Source organism: Macaca nemestrina, chromosome 3, assembly GCF_043159975.1.
Source record: "Macaca nemestrina isolate mMacNem1 chromosome 3, mMacNem.hap1, whole genome shotgun sequence".
Taxonomy (NCBI): domain Eukaryota; kingdom Metazoa; phylum Chordata; class Mammalia; order Primates; family Cercopithecidae; genus Macaca; species Macaca nemestrina.
The window spans coordinates 39,590,099-39,606,986 of NC_092127.1; the positions used below are offsets into that span (position 1 = coordinate 39,590,099).

General features: G+C 36.9%; 1 protein-coding gene across 13 annotated transcripts in view; it reads right to left on the reverse strand.

The window, feature by feature from the left end:
- Positions 1-16,888, reverse strand: part of LOC105463461 (doublecortin like kinase 2) — a 184,394-nt gene that overhangs the window by 148,242 nt on the left and 19,264 nt on the right. For all 13 annotated transcript variants that reach the window (XR_976346.3, XR_976344.3, XM_011710545.3 and 10 more), the window contains exon 2: positions 11,466-11,800. Coding sequence is in view for 11 of the 13 variants with exons in the window: in XM_011710545.3 (XP_011708847.1) it covers positions 11,466-11,800 (335 nt within the window). In the remaining 2 variants the exon portion in view is untranslated. The remainder of the gene's footprint in view (positions 1-11,465; positions 11,801-16,888) is intronic.

Genomic DNA, 16,888 nt, shown 5'->3' on the forward strand with positions numbered 1-16,888 from the left:
CGGGCGCCTGTAGTCCCAGCTACTCAGGAGGCTGAGGCAGGAGAATGGCGGGAACCCGGGAGGCGGAGCTTGCAGTGAGCCGAGATCGCGCCACTGCACTCCAGCCTGGGCAACAGCGTGAGACTCCGTCTCAAAAAAAAAAAAAAAAAAAAAATCAAAATTACTTCAAGTATCTTCTCAGACCACAATGGAATAAAACTAACTACAAAAGGAACCCTCAAAACTATACAAATACACAGATATTAAACAATCTTCTCTTGAATAATTTTTGAGTTAACACTGAAATCAAAATGGAAATTTAAAAATTCTTTGAAATGAATAATAGTGACACAAGTTGTCAAAACCTCTGGGATACAGCAAAAGCAGTGCTAAGTGGAAAGTTTACAGAGCTAAATGCTCATATCAAAAAATCTGAAAGATCACAAATTGACAACCTAATGTCACACCTCAAGGAACTAGAGACATAAGAACTAAACCAAATACTGGCAGAAGAAAATAGACAATAAAGATCAGAGCAAAACTAAATGAAATTGATATAAAAAAGACAATGCAAAAGATCAATTAAAAAAGGTTATTTCTTTGAAAAGATAAACAAAAATTAACCATTAGCTAGATTAACCAATAATACACTCAATTTGAAATGAAAATAGAAACATTACAACGGACACAACAAAAATAAAAATGATCATTCAAGACTACTATGAACATCTCTATGCATACAAACGTGGAAATCTAGAGGAAATGCACAAATTCCTGGAAACATACAACCCTACTAGCTTGAATCAGAAAGAAATATAAATCCTGAACAGATCAGTAACTAGTAGTGACATTGAATCAACAATACAAAAACTGCCAAAAAAGAAAAAAAAAAAAGCCTAGGGCCAGATTTACAGCCAAATTCTATCATTCAAAGAGGAATTGGTACAAATCCTATTGAAACTATTCTGAAACACCGAGAAAGAGGGAATCCACCCTAACTCATTCTATTAACCCAGTACTACCCTGAAACCCAAACTAGAAAAGGACATAACAAAAAGGAAAACTACAGACCAATATCTCTGATGAACATAGATGCAAAAATCCTCAATGAAATACTAACAAACTGAATCCAACAATACATCAAAAAGATAATTACGGCTGGGCACAGTGGCTCACACCTGTAATTCCCAGCCCTTTGGGAGGCCGAAGCGAGCAGATCACCTGAGGTCAGGAATTAGAGACCAGTCTGGCCAACATGACAAAACTCTGTCTCTACTAAAAATACAAAAATTACCCAGGTATAGTGGCATGTGCCTATAATTCCAGCTACTCGGGAGGCTGAGGCACGAGAATCTCTTGAACCCAGGAGGCAGTGGTTGCACTGAGCTAAGATCACACCACTGCACTCCAGCCTGGGCGACAGAACAAGACTCTGTTTGGGGGAAGAAAAAAAAAAAAGTTAATTCACCACAGTCAAGTGGGTTTCATCCCAGGCATGCATGGATAATTTAATAAATACAAGTCAATAAATGAGATACATCACATAAACAGAATTTTAAAAAAACAATATGAGCATCTCAATCAATGCAGAAAAAACATTCAATAAAAGCCAGCATCCTTTTATGATTTAGAAAAAAAAAGAAAACCTTCAACAAACTAGACACAGAAGGAACATATCTCAAAATAATAAAAGCCATTATCAGACAAACCCACAGCCAACATTATACTGAATGGAGAAAAGTTGAAAGCATTCCCCCTAAGAACTGGAACAGGACAACAATGCCCACTTTTACCACTTCCATTCAATACAGTTACTGGAAGTCCCAGCCAGAGCGATAAGGCAAAAGAAAGAAAGGGTATCCAAACTGGAAAACAGGAAGTCAAACTATCTAAGTTTGCTGATGACATTATCATATACCTAGACAATTCTAAGGATTTCTCTGACTCCTAAATTTGGTAAATAAAGTCTCAGGTTACAAAGTGCACAAATCAGTGGCACTGTTATATATCAACAATGACCAAGCTGAGAATCAAATCAAGAATTCAATCCTTTATACAATAGCTGCAAAAAATAAAATAAAATACCTAGGAATATGCTTAACCAAGGAGATGAGCGATCTCTAGAAGGAGAACTACAATACACTGCTGAAAGAAATCTAAGATGACACAACAAATGGAAAAACATACCATGCTCATGGATTGGAAGAATATTATGAAAATGATCATATGCCCAAAGCAATCTACAAATTCAATGCAATTCTTATCAAAATACCAACGTCATTTTTTCACAGAATTAGAAAAAAGAATCCTAAAATTCATACAGAACCAAAAAAGAACCCAAGTAAGCAATCCTAAGCAAAAAGAACATATCTGGAGGCATCACATTACCTGACTTCAGATTATACTATAAGGCTACAGTTAGCAAATCAGGATGGTACTGGTATAACCATACACAGATCAACAGAACAGAATATGGAATCTAGAGAGAAACTAAAATTCTTAGAACCAATTGATCTTTGACAAAGCAGACAAAAGCATACACTGGGGAAAGGAAACCCTATTCAGTAAGTGGTGCTGGGAAGACTGGATAACCACATGTATAAGAATGAAACTGGATTCCCTATCCCTCATCATATACAAAAATCAACTCAAGATGGATCAAAGATTTAAATCTAAGACCTGAAGCCATAAAAATTCTAGAAGGAAACCTAGGAAAAACTCTTCTGGACAATGGCCTAGGTAAATAATTTGTGCCTAAGACCCCAAAAGCAAATGTAACCAAAACAAAAATAAATGAAATGAGACCTAATTAAACTAAGAAGTTTCTGCACAGCAAAAGGAATTATCAGAGTAAACAGGCAACCTACACAACAGGAGAAAATATTTGCAAACTATGCATCCAACAAAGGACCAATACCCAGAATCTACAAGGAACTCAAATCAGTGAGAAAAACAAATAACCCCATCAATAAGTGGGCAAATGACAAATAGATATTTTTTAAAAGAAGATATACAAACGGCCAACAAAAATACTAAAATATGTTCCACATCATTAATCATCCAGGAAAAGCAAATTAAAACCACAATGACATACCTACCACCTTACCCCTACCAGCATGGCCATTATTAAAAAGTCAAAAAACAACAGATGCTAATGTGGATGTGGTGAAAGAGGAACACTTATACAATGCTGGTAGGAATGTAAATTAGTACAACCTCTATGGAAAACAGTACAAAGCCTTCTTAAAGAACTAAAAGTAGATCTACCAATTGATCCAACAACCTCACTACTGGGTATCTACACACACGAAAAGAAGTCATTATATCAAAAAGACACTGCATGCATATGTTTATCTTGGCACAATTCACCACTGCAAAGACATGAAACCAATCTAAGTGCCCATTAACCAATGAGTGGATAAAGAAAACGTGGTATACATATACCATGGAATACTACTCAGCTATAAAAAAGACTGAAATAATATATTTTGCAGTAACCTAGACAGAGCTAAAGGCCATTATTCTACCTGCAGTAACTCAGGAACAGAAAACCAAATACTGTATGTTCTCACTTAAAAGGGGGAACTAAGCTATGGGTACACAAAAGCTTACAGGATGGTAAAAAGGACTTTGGAGACTCAGAAGTGGGAAGGGTGGAAGTGGGTACGGGATAAAAAACTACATGTTGGGTACAATGGACACAACTCAGGTGATAGGTGCAATAAAATCTCAGACTTCACCACCATACAATTCATCCACGTAACCAAAAACCACTGTGTCCTAAAAGCTACTGAAGTTCAAAAAGACACATATTAAAAAAATAAAGCATGAACATAATGTCTGGCATAGTAAGCTATGAGTTGTTATCTATTACCTAATTAAGCGGTTAGCTATTACTCTACATATTGTCAAATACACATGTAACAAAATATTGTGATAACCATTACTATAATCCAAGAAAAATATATTTTATAACAAAATTTGGCAGTGCATAAAATTTCAGCTTAATAACTAATTTTAACACTATCTTTATGCTGCATGCATTACTCCCCTTAGACATCAAAGGAATAATTAAGGAAACAAAAGAGTTTGCAGTGATGTCATTTTTATCCCACCTACACGTTACATTGCATAATTTGTTGGAGCTGAAATTGTTTCTTCTAAATCTCTCTTCTAATTTGCAACTGACAGGATTTCAGTGTTTTCCTCCAGTCCCCCATTAAAAAGGAGAAAATATTTAAGGTCAAGGGAAATTGCTTTACAATGGATATCAAAATGGCAAAATGCAAGCTTAAAAAGAAGAAGGATATCTAAACATTTCCTTCTTTCTTCACACTTTTTAGATTACTCTTTCAAAAGGGGTTCATCAGAAGCAAAGATTTAAGCCCTACGTCCATCCCCCTTTTGTTTTAAGGTAAGTCACTTTAGATCAGGAATCAAATAAAAAAATAACATTTTTTCCTCCCTTTCTATACTTGTATTTCCTGCTGAACAGAAACATCCTACTAGTTTCTCTTAGTCTGTTAATTCTTGGTTGAGATAAATTTTCCATTACTTGAGGGAGACCAGGGCTACACATTTTGCAGGTGCGAATGTATCCAGTAAGACAAAACTCAGTTGTCTAGATTTCTATCATCTGCAAAAGGAAATGTGGCCGGGCACAGTGGGAACCTTCACAAACTTCATAAACCAGCCCCTTAAAACTCTCACACAGATGTCACGATGAAGTCAGTGACTGTTCATGGCGAATTGCCTAAAAGTTACTGAATTACCTAAAGTTATTACACGTCTGAAATCCCATCACTTTGGGAGGCCGAGGCAGGCGGACCATGATGTCAGGAGATTGAGACTATCCTGGCCAACATGGTGAAACCCAGTCTCCACTAAAAATACAAAGAAAAAAAAAATTAGCTGGGTGTGCTTGCACGTGCCTGTAATCTCAGCTACTCAGGAGGCTGAGGCAGGAGAATCGCTTGAACCAGGGGGCGGAGACTGCAGTGAGCCGAGATCACGCCACTGCACTCCAGAGCTAGACTCCATCCCAAAAAAAAAAAAAAAAAAGGAACTGCATGCATTGGGAGCAGTGTGAGAATTAAAACCAAAGTCTGTCCTTATCTACTTTAAGGAAAAATTATAACAAGGTTAAATAAATTGTAGAAAATGTTTGTGAATACTTACCAACAATTTGAGTTTTATGTAGCAACTTTTGAGAAGAGATTGCTTTATCTAAATATGGTTAGGTGATTCAAAAAAAGGAATCTTCACTAGAAAATGTGATTCCAGAAAGCTAAAGTACAAAATAAATACTATTTATGTTATGGTATCCACAAAATAGCTAAAGTTTTTAAAAGTGAAGATGGGAACCTTCATAAACTTTAAGATGGCTGATAAGAGCAGGCACTCCAAGGAGTTGCCATGTTCCCCAAAGAGGACCTGTTGCATGTGAGCATCCTAAGGCTGGCAGTGGTCCCAAAGTCTGGAAGTATTTTACCCATAAAGAATCAACTGCAAGCAATTTCTGATTCTGTTTTGCCTTTGCCCATGACAAGAATCAACTTGTTCCAAAATTCCACAGAATATGTTTCTTTTATGTTAAAACTGCTGTTTCTGGGAAAGCTAAAAGCTAGATTTTTTTTTTTTTTTTAGACGTGGACAAAAGCTATATTTGGACCTTTTAATCTCTTAACAGAATAGAGGCATTTGTAAAAATTCTCCCTGCTGTGTTTTATTATGAGAATGTCACTCTTTCAAAAAATTTAAAAAGTAAATTTGTTTTCCTATACAATCCCTTTAACTCAAAAGTGCAAGAAGGTTTTATTTTTAAAAGCATTTAAGTGAAGCATTTAATCAAAATTAATTGCAAGTTAAAATAAAATTACTTAAGTAGAGAATAACCATGACTTCTCTTCACAGATCATGTTTTCTGGTCATCACATCTATAAACATATGTTATATATTATGTTTTTAGAAAATCAGTAACCATGATACCACTTTTAAGTATTAAGTACAGTACCTGAAAACTCACGAGATTAAATGATTCCTCACACTTCATATTCATTTTTTTTTTTTTTTTTAATGGAGTCTCGCTCTATCGCCCAGGCTGGAGTGCAGTGGCGCAATCTTGGCTCACTGCAACCTCCACCTCCTGGGTTCAAGCGATTCTCCTGCCTCAGCCTCCCAAGTAGCTGGGATTACAGGCATGTGCCACCATGCCTGGCTAATTTTTTTGTATTTTTAGTAGAGACAGGGCTTCACCATATTGGCCACGCTGGTCTTGAACTCCTGACCTTGTGATCCACCCGTCTCGGCCTCCCAAAGTGCTGGGATTACAGGCTTGAGCCACCGTGCCCGGCCTTTGTTCATTCTCTTTTTTGAGTCAGGATCTCACTCTGTCCCCAAGGCTGGCATGCAGTGGTGCAACGACAGCTCACTGCAGCCTCGAACACTGGAGCTCAAGTAATCCTCCTGCCTCAGCCTCCCTAATAGCTGGGACTACAGGCGAGCATCACCATGCCCAGCTAACCTTACACTTCACTTTCAATTCTCAGTAAAACCATTTGGGATGTCTTTAATCCCCTGCAAAGCTGTGCTACTCAGTCATAGATCAGCCTCACACAATGAAAACAAATAGATTTAAATCTACGACAATAAAGATTACAAACTGGCTGGGCGTGCAGCATCTCATGACTGTAGTCCCAGCACTTTCAGAGGCCAAGGTAAGTGGATCGCTTGAGCCCAGGAGCTCAAGATCAGCCTGGGAAACACAAGGAAACCCCATTTCTACAAAAACACAAAAATTAGCCAGGCATGGTGTCATGTGCCTGTAGTCCCAGCTACTCAGGAGGCTGAAATGGGAGTATCACTTGAGACCAGGAGGTCAAAGCTGCAGTAAGCCAAGACTGCCATTGCCCTTCAGCCTGGGTGACAGAGTAAGATTCTGTCTCAAAAAAAAAAAAAAAAAAAGACCCTACAAACCATGACATTCTAACAATCTTGCATCAATCACATGAATAGGTAAGAAACGGACAGAGAGACTATCAGGACATCTATAAATTCTGAAATAAAGCTTAGCATATGGCCTAATAACAAAGTTAATACTTATTCAAACAAGCAGCACTTTCTTTTGAATCAGCTCACTTACTCTACACCAGGATTTCTGAATCTCAGCACTGTTAATATCATGGACAAGGAAGGATGATGTCGTGGCTGTCCTGCGCATCATAGGATGATAGGCACCATCCCCAGCTTCTACCCACCAGATGCCAGTGGAATCCCCAATCCCAGCTTCAACAATCAAAAAATGACTTTAGACCGTGCCATACCAGCCCTAGGGACAAAACTGTCCCTGGTTGAGAATCACTGCTCTAAAGAAAACCCAAGAATATGGACAAAATCCTAAATACGATTTTATTTGAAGTGATTTTATAAACAGACATAAAATTTAATCAGTTTTAATAACCAAGTCAGACCTTGTAAATGGAGTCATTGCTAGCAGTAACATGTGTTCATCCATTTTGAGGGAAGAAAAGATTCAAGGGACACTGTTTTAGCCACATAAATGCTACTGGCACATGACACATCATCATGTCTTCAATCAGGAATGCTTTCCAACTCAAAGGATAACCAGCCCCTTAAAATTCTCACACAGGTGTCACAACGGAGTCAGTGACTGTTCATGGTGAATTGCCTAAAAGTTATTTAATTTCTATCCTTGCGTTGACGATCAGGAAAATATTAAATGAAAACAACCAATCTGGGTAGGAAGTAACCAGCAAAAAACAAAATTCAGGCAGACAGTTTACAATTTTGTGCATGGACAACTTATCAACAGATCTTAGTTCCTTTCTCATTCCTTTCTCTTCCTCTAAGGAAAGCTGCCCTTTCCTTGAGAATTCTCAGAACGCTGATAGTTTTACATACCTGTAGAATTGCTTCTTGGCCTTTTGGCCAAGATCAAGCATGCATACCCATGGAAATTTTTTTATTATAAAAAGATCAAATTGAGCACTGCTCATTTAAAGGTTTGCAGATTTCATGTTACCTTTATACTTATATCAACCAAAAACAGACTTGAAGTTTTGAGGATTAGCAAGTTCACCTATATAGTACAACATGGACTCAGCACCAAGAAAATGATAGCTTTCAAGGATACCCAGTTCACTGAAAAATGCAATATCCAATGTTGTGTTTATCAAAAATTAAATCTAATTTTTCCAAGGAAATATTTTACTCGAAAGTCTTAAAAGATCTTTTTTTGGCACACGAAAAAAAAATTAAGTCTTTTTTTCCCAGTGCTTGAGTTTTTGTTTTTGAGCAGACATTAGGAAGTAGTAATGGATATCAGAACAGCAAATATTCAATTTCTGATGGCAAGTATAATCTTGTTTCCTTCTGAATTAGCTTTAAAAAATACTTCTGCTGCTACTTATTTAACTGTACAAAGAATTGAAAATATTACATGGAATTTGTTTCTTGCTTTTTCCATTTAACATTTTCTCATGTCTTTCAATATTACTCCAACCATAATTTTCAATGGCCAGTACATATGAATTCCATGGTAATATAACTTAACTATTTTTTACTTTAGGGATTTTTAAACTGCTTTCAACTTTTTGCTTTTATTCTGGGATGAAATTTTTTGTGTAATTATGTTTGCATGTCAGGTCATTTAGGATAAATTCCAAAAGCTAATTTACTAGTTCAAATAGTAAGAACATCTGTATAGTTATACACATTAACAAATTGCTTTTCATAAAGTTTATGAATTTTATACTTCCATCACCATTTGAGAATACCAATTCACTGCATATTCAGAAACAGTGAACATTTTCTTTGTCAGTTTTAAATATTAAAATATCTCCCTTCTTTAATTCACCTTTTTGTGAAACTGAACAATTTTTTAATGTTCACTAATTCTGTCTTTTCAAATTGTTTAGACTTCTATTCATCTTTTTCATTGTAGCATTTGTCTTTTTCATATTAAATTACTAAACTCAATATTAAAGCATATAAACCTTTGCTTGGCATCCAGAAAGTTTTCATTTTTATGTTGTCCATTCAATCTTACCCTTTCTGATTTTCCCATTACCTTATGCTTAGAAAATCTGTTCCCATTTCAACATAATTATTGACATACTTTTAGTTCTTTTGTTTCATTTTGACATCTATATTTCTAACACACCTGGAATTTATTTTTGCTGTGGTATGAGAATGATGATTTAGTATCCAATAGCATCAGAGCCCATTAATCATTATTTCCAAAATTTTCCTATTCTTCCAGATTAACTTTAAAAATCACTTTGTTAGGTTCCCTATCTACCCCTCCTAAAAAAATCTCATTTAGATTCTTACTGAAATTCTAGTAAACTATAAGTAAAAATCAAAGAATGTATAGAGGAATGTTGAATACTGGCGCCATCAGGCATCCTTATCTTGGACCTGACTGTCACAGAAATATTTCCAGTGTTTATTTACTTTGTAATACATTGGCTTGTTGTTTCAGATAGAAATTTGTTTTTTTCAGTGTAATTTTACCTGTTTTTATTACTAAATCTTTAACTGAATATGGAGTATTTTATCAAATGCCTTTGCAACATTTGTTTAAGATTATGAATATGTGCAATTATGCTTTATCCCATAGATCTCACGAATAAAGAAGTTTCTCAATAGTAAGCCATCCTTTAATTACCAGCATAAGTCCTATTCATCACACTGTATTGTTTTGAAATGTTGATTTTTAGTTGCATGTGCTTTGGTTAACATTTTTATATGTATAGTCTGGGGCCTTTTTAAGGATAATTTTGTGAATAACTTTAAATTTCAATGGTTATTATTTCAATTAGTTTACTTAGATGCTCGATTTCCTTTTTTTTTTTTTTTTTTTAAGGAGATGTGGTCTTTTTTGTCACCAGCACTCAGGCTGGAGTGCAGTCACACAATCACAGCTCACTGCAGCCCCAAACTCCTGGGTTAAAAGGATCCTCCCACTTCAGCCTCCCAAGTAGCTGGAACTACAGGAGTGCACCACCACACCTGACTACAACTTCTTTTATTTCACCTACATTTTTCCTGAATGTCATTCATTTGGAGATTTCCAAATTTGAGCTCTAATTTTTCAAATCACACCTGTATTTACTGTTTACATGCCTTTTCCCCCTAAATTGGTGAGTTTAGATTTTTTTCTTTGGTTAGGTATCTTAAATATTTGTCTCTATATGTGTCTTCCCTGTGCCCAGCAATAACCAACTATTTGATTTGTCAAATACCTTTTTCCTTGGCCTAATTTATTTTTACTTACTTGCAGAGTAAATCTTAAGGTGTTTTGTGTTGTACTGTGCTATTCACTAAATTGTACAAAGTGTCTATCATCATTCACACACGTTTGGGGGCAGGTGGCTGTGAGGCACCATGTATCTCATTTATTAATCAGAAATGTCATTCTAATTTTACCATAATCTACTGGAATCTTTAGAACATATATATTTTTAAATTGTTAATGTTTCAGCAAGCACTGTACTAACTAGATCTGGTCTTAGAAAATTGGAGACTAATTTGATTGTGTTTTTCCCAAAGACACTGCTTAGTGTTTTATATTATTCATTCTCAGCACTTCAAGAGCCAAACACTTCAAAATAAATTAAGTATGTTACAGGGAAGAGGCAAAATGGAACAAAGAAACAAATTTAATTTTGGAAAGTATAATTTTACTACAATGTAAATATAAACAATTTAACTTTATGGAATTTGGGGGGAAATACACTTCAGAAGCCAGGCTTCTTTTTAGCAATGATAATCTGATTGTAGCAAAATTCAACACTTATATAACTCTATTCATGTGTTCTTGCAATATGCCAACTTTTTTTGTCCCTTAGATTCCCTGATACATTGTTGCCATAATTTAAATTGCTTTTTCCTGTGCAATTTTTCATTTTTCAAAAATGCTGACTAATTACCTCCAGTGCTCCCTATGAAACTTTTACGGACATTCCTATAAAAGTACTGTCTTTTGAAATACATTTTCCCTATTATATATAAGTGGGGAAGAAAAGGCTTTTCTAAGAATGTTAAATACTTTTAATTTTGACTCCTGTGATACCCAAGTCCATAACGACTTTACGAATCAACAGTGGTTCTTATTCATAACTAGACGACATGCCATTTAACACAGGGTGTCTCCTCAACTTAAACTTTTCCCTCAGAAATTTACATTTTCCTTCCAATAACCAAAAGAAGTATATGATAGACTTCTCTATACTCACTTGTGAGTCACTTACATTTTTCACAAAAAAAGGTTAATTTTACATACACACACCCACACATACACACACACACACACACACACACACACACACACACACACTCTTCTCAAGTAGGACTCCTAGAAGGATTTCTAGCAGGCTACTAAATTTCTATTGTTGACTAGGTGGCCACCATGGCACAGGGAGTTTAAAAGTCAGATGGAGAGCTGGCAGCTAGAAGCATCTTACCTGCTTTCCATCCAGGGTGCAGAGCCTCTTGACGACTCCTGAGTCTAGTTTAATGGCTTCGGTGATATCTGTTAAGACTTGTTCAAAGGAATGAGCAGTCTTTTTATTCAGAAGGATCCGCACGGCTTTTCTAGGCTTCACTCCACTTCGAATCACAGTCACTAACTTGGGTTTGATGAAATCTTTACTCTCTTTTACTTCACTTTTCACAGAGGAGGCAGCAGCCAGGGCTCGGGATGTCCCACCCTTGATGTTCACAGACCAGTTCGGATTAATATTTTTGGTGTAATCGACTTTACGAAATGGTTCATTGGATGCACACACGTAGCTCTCCCCTAAAAACCAAAATTTGATTTTATTAGCATGAATATCTCTACCATAGAAGCATTTAGTCTAAAGAACAGATGCTGGAGACCCATTAAGTGAACCCTTAACCTTAGCAGGTTCACTAAAAGGGGATGTTCACCCTTTTCCTTTGGCATTCTCCCACCTCCCTCTCTTTTAAATAGGCTAGATTGGTTTTGAGAGAATAACAAGGATTACAGGGCGAGAAGCACTGGACCAAATATGTTGACCAAATGTGTCACCTTGGATAATTCATTTCTCCACACTTTGGTCCTCAGTATCATCAGCAATAAACTGAAGTGGCTGAACCAGCTGAATTCTAAAGTACTTTCTGATTCCCAAAACCTCCTATTTATTAATTTGGTTTTAAAAAAATCTCATTCTGGTAGAAATAATTATATCAGAACATATTGATATAAGGAAATAAAAATATCTTGCTTCTAATTATAGATTTCAGTTCTAATCAAAGAATAATCACAACATTTTCACACAGCTGACTCAATTATACTCAGGTACAAGGTCACGCACTAAATTAATGAAGCACCATAAACATTAAGGAAGAGTTCTGGCAGCTTAAAGAAATAAATCTCAGCCACTTTTCTTCTTACAGAATGTAAATTTAAAATAACTGTTCTTTAAATATACAACACTTTTCTGTAACTACTTAAATAGAAGAGGACCTGAAGTAGTTAAAATGATGTGTTCATTAGTCATGAAACCTTCTGCTTAATTTTTATTAAGTACAACATAAGAGCTGTATTATTTGCCAAGTGGCTTATTAATTCAATGCTTACTGATATTTTACGTTCCAAAATTTCCAAAAATTTTATGTTAAGATACCACAATTTTTCTTTTAGGAAAGTCAGAATCACCCCATGTTTTTACATTCTTGACTTTTTGACACACAAGATAACAGGGTTATACTAAAGTTTTTCTAAAAAGAATCCATTATTTTTTCACATATTCAGTATAACACTCATCATTAATAATATTAATATGAACCTGAAATATTATAAATGCTTAAAACAGAAGTAACCAAAATAGTGAAAGGGAATTCCTGAGAAAAACCTATTAATATTCATATTAAACTATTATCATAATGTTCTTGAAATCCTGATTAATGGAGAATTTTAGAGCCTCCGAAGGTACATGAATAATTCAGTAACAGATCAGGCATACAAGAAGATTTTATTTTTATTTTATTTATTTATTTATTTATTTTGAGACAGGGTCTCTGTTGCCCAGGCTGGACTGCAGTGGCGCAATCATGGCTCACTGCAGCCTCAACCTCCTGGACTCAAGTGATTCTCCCACCTCGGCGTTCCAAGTAGCTGGGATTACAAGTGCATGCCACTTTGCCTGGCCAAATTTTTGTATTTTTAGTAGAGACAATGTTTTTGTTATGTTGCCCAGGCTGGTCTTGAACTCCTGTGTTCAAGCGAGTCGCCCACCCTGGCCTCCCAAAGTGTTGGGATTATAAGGCATGAGCCACAGTGCCTGGCCCCAAGAATGGCTTAAAAAGAGGAGCACGGTCTTCTATTTAAGGGTATAACTAGAGCACTGCCCAAGATAACTGGGGAACCAATCACAGGCTTTAACAGTGTTTCTACACCAGTAAAGTGAAATCTAGCCCAACCACCACCATTTAGAGATTTTTTCATCTCTATAGGCTTATCTAAATCATTTTTCACAGTACGATCACTTGGGAAAATGTCATATAACTTCAAAAACAGTTATCAATTTAACAAAATTAACTATAACTACACATATGTATTAACGGGCAAAATAGAATTTTGCTTTAACCTCATAGAGAAAGCAACTCTCACATCAAAAAGCTCTTACTATTTTTACCTATCATAAAACTTTAAGTCTATATTCTGATTCAAAATATAAGATGGAAGAGAAAAAAGAATATTAGCAAAAGAAGGTAATTTTTTAAAAAAAAAAAAAAAAAGGGCAGGGATAAGTAGTAAGTCAGCTAGGGGAAAGCCTATCCCTATATAAAGAGTAACAATGAAAAACGAAACAAAAGAGCAAATTTCATATAGCAGATTTCCTTGGTCAACCTGTCTCTACACAATTGACATATCCACAAGGAGAGCTGCTTCTTAAATTTCTCTGTGTTTTGTTTCCTTATACAGGTTCCAAATGTCAGAATGAAGTAGGTAAAGGAAGCTCCTTAATTTGTTTTTGTGCAATTACAGATAAATTTTAATTCCTTCCCATTCTCCCTCCTTCCCCTCATAATGTTTCCATTAAAAATTTGTAGGCTTGGCATGGTACCTCATGCCTGTAATCTCAGCACTTTGGAAAGCCAAGGCAAGAGGACTGCTTGAGGCCAGGAGTTCAGGACAGGCCTGGGTAACATAGCAAGATCCTGTTTCTACTAAAAATACAAAAATTAGCAGGACATGGTGGCACACATCTGTAGTCCTAGCTACTTAGGAGGCTGAGACAGGAGGATCGCTTGAGCTCAGGAGTTCAAGGCTACAGAGAGATATAATCTCACCACTGCACTCCAGCCTAGGCAACAGAGCAAGACCCTGTCCCTATAAAGCAAACAAACCAAACTTATAGACTAGTTCCACCATAAACGTGTATTAAAGTTTTGAGCCAGGCTGGCAAATGCCTACAAGGTTGGCAAATGCCTATAAGACAGGGCTCTCTACATCCATGGCAGACACAACTAACAGTTCAATAGCCTCACCCTCTTCCCCGTACCCATGGCCCTATGTCCTTTAAGCTTAGACAACTCCTCACAATGTGCACTGAGTGCCTACTATGCACAAGTTCTCATGCTAGGTGCTGACATGGTATGAAACCCACGTTAGTAATCTTGGCATTCAACTATAGGTTCAGCACATGGTTTTAGGGTCAGACCTGTGTTTCTGTGTACTGGCCACACAAATCCCTAAAGTGTAGATGTCATATACCTTGACGACAACACCCATCAAGATACCCAAGCTAGCTTGTCTTGTAATGTCCCCATCCAAATCAAACAATCTGCAGATTGTAATTTTGTCTCTTATATAGATTTGCCTACAAAGAGAGAATATGCTGACAAAAGAACTTAGGATGTTGGTTCCCTGCGCAGTTAGTTACAACTCTTGATGTTAATCCATCAGGTTGAGTGCAATGGCCCATGCCTATGATCCCAGCACTTTGGGAGGTCGAAGAGGGAGGATCCCTTGTGGCCAGGAGTTCAAGCCCAGCCTGGCAACACAGTGAGACCCGGTCTCTATTAAAAAGAAATCAATAATCATTCTTGGTTAGACACTATGCACCTCCAAGACTGATTAGAAGCGATTGGCCTCCCCCTACACAGATTCTTGCTACTGTACGGATTCTTGTTTAAGATTTGTGACTCCCTTGCCAACTTGCAGGTCTCCCCTTTCTTCCACTCTCACAAGGACATAGCTGAAAAAGTACATCCTGCATCCTAAAGTATTAAACCTTAATGTACCAATAAAACATAACAGTGTGAGAGGCCAGGCACAGTGGCTTATGCCTCTAATCCCAGCACTTTGGGGAGCCGAGGGAGGCAGCTCACCTGAGGTCAGGAGTTCGGGACCAGCCTGGCCAGCATGGTGAAACTCTGTCCCTGCTAAAAATATAAAAATTAGCCAGGCGTGGTGGCAGGCGCCTGTAATCCCAGCTACGTGGTAGGCTAAGGCAGGAAAATCACTTGAACCCAGGAGGCGAAGACTGCAGTGAGCCTAGACCATGCCACTGCACTCCAGCCTGGGTGACAACAATGAGACTCTGCCAAAAGAAAAGAAAAAACCCCACAGAATGAGAGAATTTGTTAAACTCTTGCCAATGTATGTTAAAACTGCACTTACCAAAACAAAGTGACAGATGTACTAAAATCTCAGACTTCACCACTAGGCAATTCATCCGTGTAACTATAAACCACTTGTACCCCCAAAGCTATTGAAATAAAAAAATTAACAAAATATAAATTACGAGTTCAACTAGGACCATGCATATGTATTTTTTCATAAGTAGACAAAGCAGTCCCAGAACTGAGCTGACTTTCATAGCTAGACTTCAACATTATTACAAGCTGGTCTGTCACTCAGAATCAAGCTATTTTGTTCTTCTGTTGGACATAATCTCACAGACTATATCATATGAAGTCACTCTAAAACTTTATGATAAAGTGACACAAAAACAAGGTCACTGTGCAATCCACAATACCAAACATCCCCCTCTTGCACTAAGTGAGTGATCGTCATTTCTTTACCACCATAGCTTTTTCCTCAATCTAGTCCACCCTTCCTATAAGATTTGTAGAGATACCCATTCATAGGATTGTCCTGCCTTCTGACAGCATCCAAGACAGAGTAAGCCCCCATTTCCTTAGATCCTCCCTAATATTACCCAGCCAGAGCCCAAATTCCATGATAGGTTCTAATATCCTCTTACTAAGACACCACATGGTATCTTATAAGGTGTTTTCTTCCTCACTGCAACAAGTAATAAACCCAACTTGTTCAACTACATGTGTGTTCCCAGTGGTCTTTGGCTAAAGGGAATTTAGATACACATATCCACATTCATTCTCCTTTCTCTGCCTTCTCTCTAAGTTCTTTGGCCATAAAAGATTTAGGGGAAATCATTTTTGCAAATCCTGATCATGAGTACTATATACAAAGAGGATTTTGGTTTCTGTATAGAAAGAGGATAAATAAAAGCGTAAGGTGGTTATAAAACTTAACTGTTTTCACACGTGGTAATGGAATAGGAAGTGTTCCTTCAGTATCCTGTAAGACTCTTTCCAGAGGCACAGCTATGGCTTTTTACCTTTGATGTCCATTCAAAGACACTTTGCATTACTGCATATTTAGTAGGTTGACTCAGTGTTTACAATTATGTAATACAATTTGGTTGGGTGTATGTTTAGAAGGCCATTAACTTTCATCCTTAACCAAATGAAGTGCCTCTTATTCAAGAAGAAAGAGGTAATTAAAAGCTAGGTACTTCCGGCCAGGCACAGTGGCTCATGCCTGTAATCCCAACACTTAGGGAGGCTGAGGTGTGCATATCATTTGAGGCCAGGAGTTCCAGACCAGCCT